Source organism: Acromyrmex echinatior, chromosome 1, assembly GCF_024713525.1.
Source record: "Acromyrmex echinatior isolate Ae372 chromosome 1, ASM2471352v2, whole genome shotgun sequence".
Classification (NCBI taxonomy): Eukaryota; Metazoa; Arthropoda; class Insecta; order Hymenoptera; family Formicidae; genus Acromyrmex; species Acromyrmex echinatior.
This window is the reverse complement of record NC_141852.1, coordinates 26,640,657-26,649,210: the sequence shown is the minus strand read 5'-3', so window position 1 is coordinate 26,649,210 and position 8,554 is coordinate 26,640,657. Positions and strand designations below refer to the sequence as shown.

The 8,554-nt window shown below is 33.0% G+C and overlaps 1 protein-coding gene across 12 annotated transcripts; it reads left to right on the top strand.

Moving 5' to 3' along the window:
- Nucleotides 1-89: 89 nt before the first annotated feature.
- Trc8 (TRC8 ring finger protein) lies at nt 90-8,264 on the top strand. Of its 12 annotated transcripts, none has more exons than XM_011059850.2 (5): nt 90-1,557; nt 2,212-2,314; nt 3,378-3,676; nt 3,918-4,285; nt 4,404-8,264. In XM_011059850.2, exons 2-5 carry the CDS (start codon nt 2,301-2,303, stop codon nt 5,802-5,804), a joined length of 2,082 nt encoding a protein of 693 aa, XP_011058152.1. In that variant the 5' UTR covers nt 90-1,557; nt 2,212-2,300; the 3' UTR covers nt 5,805-8,264. The 12 variants fall into 12 exon arrangements, with proteins under 12 accessions (XP_011058152.1, XP_011058146.1, XP_011058147.1 ...); XM_011059844.2 differs by lacking the exon at nt 90-1,557 and adding an exon at nt 1,645-1,721; XM_011059845.2 differs by lacking the exon at nt 90-1,557 and adding an exon at nt 1,654-1,828.
- Nucleotides 8,265-8,554: the final 290 nt, after the last annotated feature.

The following is an 8,554-nucleotide window of genomic DNA, read 5'->3' as shown; positions in this document are numbered from 1 at the left end:
ACATATACCGGATGTAAATACCCTTGTAAGATGTATTTACAAAATGTACGAAATTGTATGATCCATGACACCTATGTACGTAATATTACATACATTACTGAATTTATTAGGCTATCAAGATTGAAAAATGGCACGATTCATCGATGTGAGCGCGGTCTTTGGGACCGCAACGACACCAAAATGACGAAAAACAACATGAACTGCTCTACAAACATCGCAAGCGCAGCATCGTTTTACGATGTCACAACTAAACATGCAATCACATCACAATTACAACAAACAACGACATATCGCGCTTCGTGGACCACGGGATAGAATTTTAATCGACATATCAGCGCTGATGATCATAATGGGAATCTTGGGGAGCACGCAGGACCTACCTCTATGTGATAACTGATAACAGAAGTTGTATCGCGCTAGCCGATGTGAGAGGTTCTATTTTTATTAACATCGTTGTGTATAATCCGAATATAAAATTTTTTTATAACAAACTGTCGAGTTGGAGCATGGTTTTTTTAAACGCAACGCGTGCATCCTCTAAAAGAGGGAGAGGAGAAAGAATACTACTGATATATTGATCTTATGTAAAAGAGAGGACAAAACTGCGAAAACGCGCGTCATCGACAGTACGAGACATTCATTTATACATTACATCGATATGTATAACATAACGTGACAGAAATGAGAGGCAAGAACAATAAATTATTGTACATATAAGTACAAATCATGTCTTCGTTTTACGATTCTCCCTATAGCACTGTCTCTCGAAAAACTCGTTGTATTGCACTGCGTGGCATCGTAATTCTTATGAAAAAGAGAACACCGTAAATAGATGGTCTTTCCAGCAAACGAGAATAGATTGAAATGAATTGAAATGAATTCAGATTTTCAGAAATATTGATTCACGAATGTTAAAATGAATTCTTTTCAATCCTGAATGCATTTTTATTCATTTATAGGAATTGTATGGAGCATATCTCGATTTCAATCTAAAAATAATATTAGCTTTTTCTGTGCATTGTAAATACTGTTCAATTCAAAATTTCGAATAGGAAATACAATTTTTCAATCTAATTGCATCTAATTGAATCTAATTGAATCCAATTAAATCCAAAAAAAGTATTCGCTATTTATATTAAATAAAATACGCATTTAGATAGAAAAAATTTCAATCCATTTTAATCCATTCTCATTTGCTGGGCTGCAAAAGCTGATCAATAAAAAATAATTCCTTTTTATTTATTGATACGCGATTAATCGACAATGAGTCAAACGAGTGACAAGCTGCAGGTCACAATGAAATGAGGTGAAAGGAGGAGATAACGGTATTATAATAAATAAACGAATTGTGATTTAGTGTTTGTCCGTGTGGCCGGCGAGAGTTTGAGACGAGATCAAAAGACGCAAATGAGGCACGAAGAAACGAGAAGATCGACCTCGAGCGTATCTCGTGCCGATTCGAGTTATTCAGAGTCACTTATTGTGATTGTGATGATCGCCAAGTCACGAAATGTGACTTGTGATCTGTGATTTGACTTCCCTCCTCGTTGGCCGTCGGTAAGTTGTTTCGCTCGTCGTTGCAAAATTCCGAAACTCTTCTCTCTCCCTTTCTCTTTCCCTCTCCCTCCCTCCCTCCCTCCCTCCCTTCCTTCCTCGATTACCTTCAACTTCTTCGGTGAAGCATGGTGAAGTACGCTGAAGAGACATGCTTATCCGCGATGGTAGATTAATAGATTAGACAGTCATCCAAACTATCCGAAATAGGAGTGCGGAGCAGTGAATACTCATTGCTCGTTGCTCCTCATTCTCATTATTTCGATGTTTAACGGTATACAAAAAGTTATGTTATCCGTTGGTGGCATTAACCTCATTCGTGTTTTCTCTTATTTGCTCTAATTGACCAATATCGCATTATAATATTCAGTCAACACGCGTCAACGATTTTCTTTCTATTCGTTTAAATGTAACGCGTCGCGTGTATTTATGTGACAACTGGAAACTTTATTGTGATCCTATCACACGATCAAGCAATGACATTGGACGTGTATTTATTAAACCATCTATATTAAATTTATCCAGCGGAAATCAAGTTGATTTTTACGATATAAAACATACGTATCCATTGATTGATATATAGCAAAGTTTTGATTTTCAGGATAAAGGCGATAATATAAAATCGTTTATGAAATGAATTATATATGCATATTACAGTAGACAGAGAGGTGGAGAAAGAGGATTAGAACGTGTCAGAACGCTAAAAGGGAAAGAAGAGGGAAAGGGCGAGAGAAGAACATGCAAGAATGAAAATTTATAGGTTTGTTTTCTGTTTCTGCACTGAAACTCTCTTTCTTGCTTTTGACAGACATCAAACATATACCCTTCTCACTTGAAGTTCCAAAAGTGTACACTAGTTCAGCCGCAAAAAACAGATCTTTGATCTGTTTTCTGTTCCTGCACTAGACTGTTCTAGAACTCTCTTTTTCACTTTAAACAAATATCAAACGTATATCTATCTCACTTTAAATTTCAAAAGTATATACTAGCCATAGAAAACAGATCTCTTATATCTATTATGATTTGTCATCATGATAGTGGTAATAATAATGATAAGAACATTTGATATGTATTTTTAAGTGGATTCCAATGACACATGAGATTAATTTTGTGCAATCTAAATTAATTAAGGATACAATTACTACTATGCTTTTGCTGTGCTGTGTGATGTGTGCAATGTTTTGACAGATATTATAACCTAAAATTAATATATGTACCAAAGAAGATTTGCATTGTTGCAACAGAAAATTTTTTGTACAATTTTCAGTGCGATTCTGCATGTATTCATATATTTTATATACAAATTGATCAACTTGAAAGAAATTGATGAAAAGGGTTTGAAAATCTTCTTTTCTTATTTTTTATTTAGAAGATATCTCTTTGTAGATTAATATAAATAATATTAACACTTTTATGTGTGTGTATGTGTGGAGGGTTGGATATGATCCCAGCTTTGTTTTATGGAACCCAAGTGCTGTTCAACAGAGAAGTTTTATAATATATTATTTATTTTTGTCTATCCATTTTGTTATATTGATTAGATGAAATAACAATAAAACATCAAGTTGGATTCAATCTTATTTTTCTGGCTATCTTGAAAATTTATTTTGATTTATTTTATCATAGGAGAATTAATTATAATTGTTTATATATATGTATATATACAAGTGTGTGTATATATATATATATATATATGTTGTGTGTGTGTGTGTGTATGTGTGTGTATAGGTCTGGCCTTTGTACCATTCTATAACAGAATGCTGCTTCCATATTTAAAACCAAAGCGTGTATAAAACGTCTTCCTCAAACTTTTCCTTGAACAGCACTAGCAAGATGGATATTTCAATACGGGAAAGAATTCTCAGCTTTGCTGATGTTGTAATGAGGGTGCCACCTTTATTTATCATTGATGAGTTACTAAGAATCGGCCTTGGTTTACCCAATGACGATATTGTACTGGAAAGTAATGAACATGGCTTTAAAACTACCAATTTATCAAGCATCTCTAGTTCCATTTCTGCAGTTACAACAGATTCGTTTCTAATGGATCAGCTTGATTTTACTCATCTTGCTTACAAGGCTTACCTAATAATCATGTTTAAATTTTTGTGTTGTTGTATAGGTAAGTAATATATTTTGCTATACTCTTTAAATTTTCTAAGTGAATCATTTTTTTTCCAAAGAAAAAAGCTTACAGTCAAGTTAATTCGCCAAGTTGTTTTTTGCATTTGAGACATATGTATGTCCTACCGTGATAAAAATTGCTGTTTCATTGCAGAAATTAAAGAGCCTCTTATAAAAAATTAATTTTTTTGCAGTATTGATTTGAGTGAGTTGATATAATATATATCCTTTTCTTTCAGGTTTTCTTGCAGCCTTATACACATTCATGTTATGTACTAGACATTTGATAATTGTATACTTATATTTAATATCTATAGGAGTAATATTTGTATCTTATTGGTCAAATGTTAGTGCAATAAAAGCAATCATAGCTTACATGAATGTCCATGAATCAACAACCAGCATACTTGACAATATATTATGTCTGAATCTATCGGACGTTCTATACAATGGTCCGGGTTTTCTAATTATCCAAAATTATATATTGCAATGCCTGCTAGCCAGCGTCTTTTGTTACATACATCTTGCCCCAAGGCATCCTGTAATTCAAAAGCTTCTTGTGCTGAGCTTTATGTCACCATCCATCTTGGGTATCCATCCTTTACCAGTAAGTTTATCAAATATATCCATTATTTTTTTATTCTTAGTACGAAAAAGAGTTGAATTAGGAAATGAGTATTAATACTTTTAGAAAATTTAAATTAAGTAAAACATTTTTTTCCTAGACGCAATATCTGTACCACACACCGGTGTGCGCAACATTAATCCCATTGACTGTGTGTAAATTTGTCATCTGGTATAATGGCATCTCCATGTTAAAAACAATCTACATAGGCTATCGACACGCACGCAACTTTATAATCAATTATGGTTTATCCGCTCTTGCGGAAACAGAATGGATACGTTTGAACGTGCCGTGCGTACTTCGCACATTTTGGATGCTACGTGTGGGAGAACAAGTCGTCCAAATCCTCGGAAATCACTATGGCGAGGAAACATTTAATTATTACGTCATGATCAGAACGCTGCTGGTAAATGGGTGCGAGACATTGACAGCTGTTCTTGGTATGACCAGCATAATCTCGTTTATTTGCCACTATATCGGTCATTTCTTCCAATGGATATTATTGACGGAAGACGAAGATGAGAAGAGTATCGGCACGGTGTCCGCTATACTATTTTACATTCTTGCCCTACAAACCGGATTGACGAGTCTCGATAGAGAGAAACGTCTAGTACGATTATATCGTAATTTTTGCCTATTGTTCACGGCGATTTTACATTTTGTGCACAATATAGTGAATCCATTATTGATGTCGCTCAGTGCTTCTCATAATCCGGCACTACATAGACATTTACGGGCTTTGGCGGTTTGTGCTTTTCTAATATTCTTCCCGGTTTCGTTACTCGTATTCCTCTGGTCCCATTTCACTGTGAGTACATGGCTATTGGCTGTGTCGGTCTTTAGCATTGAGGTAATAATCAAAGTATTGGTCTCCCTAGCAATTTATTCGTTGTTTCTAATCGACGCATACAGAAGTGAATTCTGGGAACAATTTGATGATTGCGTATACATAATAAGATCATTTGGCAATACTGTGGAATTTGCTTTCGGCATTATATTGTTTTTTAACGGTTTCTGGATATTGATCTTCGAGTCTGGTGGAGCTATTCGTGCCGTCATGATGTGTATACACGCTTATTTTAATATCTGGTGCGAAGCAAAGGCTGGATGGAGCGTTTTTATGAAACGTCGGACGGCTGTGAATAAGATTAATTCTTTACCGGAAGCAAAAGCTGAACAACTTGAACAGTTAAACGATGTTTGTGCGATTTGTTATCAGGAAATGCAAAGCGCCAAGATCACTCAATGCAATCATTATTTCCACGGTGTATGCTTGCGGAAATGGTTATATGTTCAAGACCGATGCCCTCTTTGCCACGACGTACTGTATAAAGTTGAAAACGTCCAAAGCAGAGACATAGCCTTTGTTGAAGAAAACGGCAGAAATGACGTTGAAGATGATGCAAATGTGCAAACTAGGCAAAATTCGAATGTACAATCTCATCAGAATGTACAATCTCATCGTAGACAGTTGGCCGAGCATTCGGATGAAGGCAGGTGAAATGATGCGACTCTTCACGCGCATTTTGTGATATAATGATGTAGATAGACACTAATTTTTTTAATACGAATTTTGATCGCGAAACACCGAAACGTTCGTGGAATCTCGCTTGAAAATTTCGCTCGTTTGTATTATATATTACTCCAACTTGATTATCGGGCAATATAGTTAAATCATTTACATGTAAATTATCATATAAGAACTTAAGTCTTTCCTCCAATTTCTTGTAAAATCTTGTAAATAAGCAAATTGTAACAATTATTCTTACAAGGGAAGTCACACAACTGTCCGGCACCGATTTGATTCTCGGTGAATATGTTGTTAAGCACAAAAATCTAAGAGACACGTATTTTTTTATACGTGCGCTAACTCATGTTTAAACAAAAAAATTTTTTTAAATTTGCTTCTTCACAACATTGAAGTACTCTTGAAACCAAGTACAACTTTTGTTTAAAAAATTTTTTCCATCTTTTATACTTCCGACAGTATTCGATTCGAAATAGAAATATCGGTTTTTTTTTTAAAGGGACTTTTTACATTTCACCACTTAAACATGAGTTAGCGCACATATAAAAAATATGTGTCTCTTAGATTTTTGTGTTTAACAACATATTGCACGGAGAATCAAATCGGTGCCGGACAGTTGTGTGATGTCCCTTGCTAGAAAAAGAAACAATTTCATGCGATGATTGTTCTGTACGAAGAAAGTATTTGGCGTATAGTTTCAAAATTTTAGCTATTGTCGATTCAATAGATCCACTATTGAATGTATTTTTGGATCGTTATTGTGCTACAATCGTATAAGCGTGATAATGATATACAAGCTTCCATGTATATGCCGTGCTTCCATTTCTTAATCATGATACATTGACATATTAGTTTTCTATCAAATTAAATGAAAGTTGGAGAAGGAGAAAACAGAAGAGAGGAAGATGGGGGGGGGGAGGAAAGAGAGAGAAAGACAAAGGAAAAGACACCATCATAAGGTTTATAAAAAATTTAATGATAGAGTCTAAAACTTTAATTTTACAACACAACATTTTATAATACCTATGTCATAATTAGGTGTCGAAATAATAATTCGTTTCGTATATTCAAGTACTGACTAATATCGTTGAATATACGTAACCATAAAGAAGAGCGAAGTGAATTAGTATTCTTTAAAACAAATTAATTAATAAAATGAGCTCTCTAAATAAACAATCATCAATCAAAAATATCCAGGCGATTGAGAGCAATAATAGCGCAGAATTTGGTGCGTTTGATCTTCACAATAAAATATTTGAATTCTTACATAAAATATCGATCGACAGTTACGCTCTTAAATTTGGAATTGAGAGACTCTACTTACTGCACTCTTTGATTTAATATATACATAATAATGTACAACCAACATCACATGTAATTACTTCATCGCTGAAGATGACTCGAATGTTGAGCTGATACGTTAACGATCGATATTTTATGTAAGAATTTAAATATATTATTGTGAAGATCAAACGCACCAACTTCTACTTATTTATTATTATTATTGCTCTCAATTGCCCGGATATTTCTGATTGATGATTGTTTTAATACTCTTTAAACTTTCGAGAGTGATAATTTTCATCTCTACTAAATCGATTGTAATTTACTGTAATTGGAAATAAAATTCTATTAGATTATTCTTCAGTTTGTAAAATAAAAATATTACTATGTAAACTAAAATCACAAAATGACTATTAATGTTTGAAAAATAAAAATGTAAATACAATGTGTTATAATTAACTTGAATATATGCTCAATATTTTGACACGGAAAATCGTTTCACTTAATCTTGTGTTCTTAATTTATGTTAACTTATACTTGATGTAAATGTTTTGCGAATAATTTGCAGCTAAAGATATGTCGAATAGATTATTTTCTAAAAGCAGAGAATAAGATATTTTCATTTATTTATATGGAAATGTATGATAGATGAGACAACTTTAATCTACTTTAATCACTTTGTATAATAAGATTTTGTGTGTGTATGCGTGCGTGGGTGTGGGGTGTGTGTGTGTGTGTGTGTGTGTGTGTGTATGTGTGTATGCATACACACATAACGAATGCAATAATAATGTTGAAAGTGAAAGAACGTTAAAATATGACTTTCTTTCTCTGATTTTGATTGTGACTTTAATGAATTATTACTTGTTCTTATTTTTGTTATTATTGAATATTATAAAATTTTTTTCAATTTAATATAGTAGATAATATTTTGTAGCTAATATTTTTCTATATATGATATCTATTATACATTGTTATATACAAAGATCTCTTTTTATATATGAAAGATCAATAAGAAAATTAAAATAATTTACCTTATTACGCGCGTATTTAATTATTAATGACTCTTATATGATTTTTTATTAAGAGATTTTGTAAGTTTTATTTATGGCATGTTTAGAGTACATTGAATAAAATATTGTATTTTTAAAATTTTGATAATTTTTTTCAGTCTTTACGAATCCTACGATCCTCATCATTTATACTTTTTATCGAAAAATTAACGTTTTTCTATAAACTTTATATTTCTTAGTAATTTCTAGCAGACAGAAAAGCAGACGGAAAAATAGCCATTTTATTGAAAGCATTTTTTTATGGTTCAGAAATTCATTGGGCGCATTCAGCGGATTCAACAGTTGAATTAACGCTCGCTATTGGTGTATTCTTTTAGATGATCCAATCAGAATTTTATATCTAGAAAAATACATCAATAGCAGTGAGCG

Bases quoted from the DNA above. Each gene is read 5' to 3' on its own strand.
- Trc8 (XM_011059850.2), top strand. The intron at 3,677-3,917 runs GTAAGTAATATA...CTTTTCTTTCAG, and splicing joins ATTTTTGTGTTGTTGTATAG to GTTTTCTTGCAGCCTTATAC. The intron at 4,286-4,403 runs GTAAGTTTATCA...TTTTTTTCCTAG, and splicing joins TGGGTATCCATCCTTTACCA to ACGCAATATCTGTACCACAC.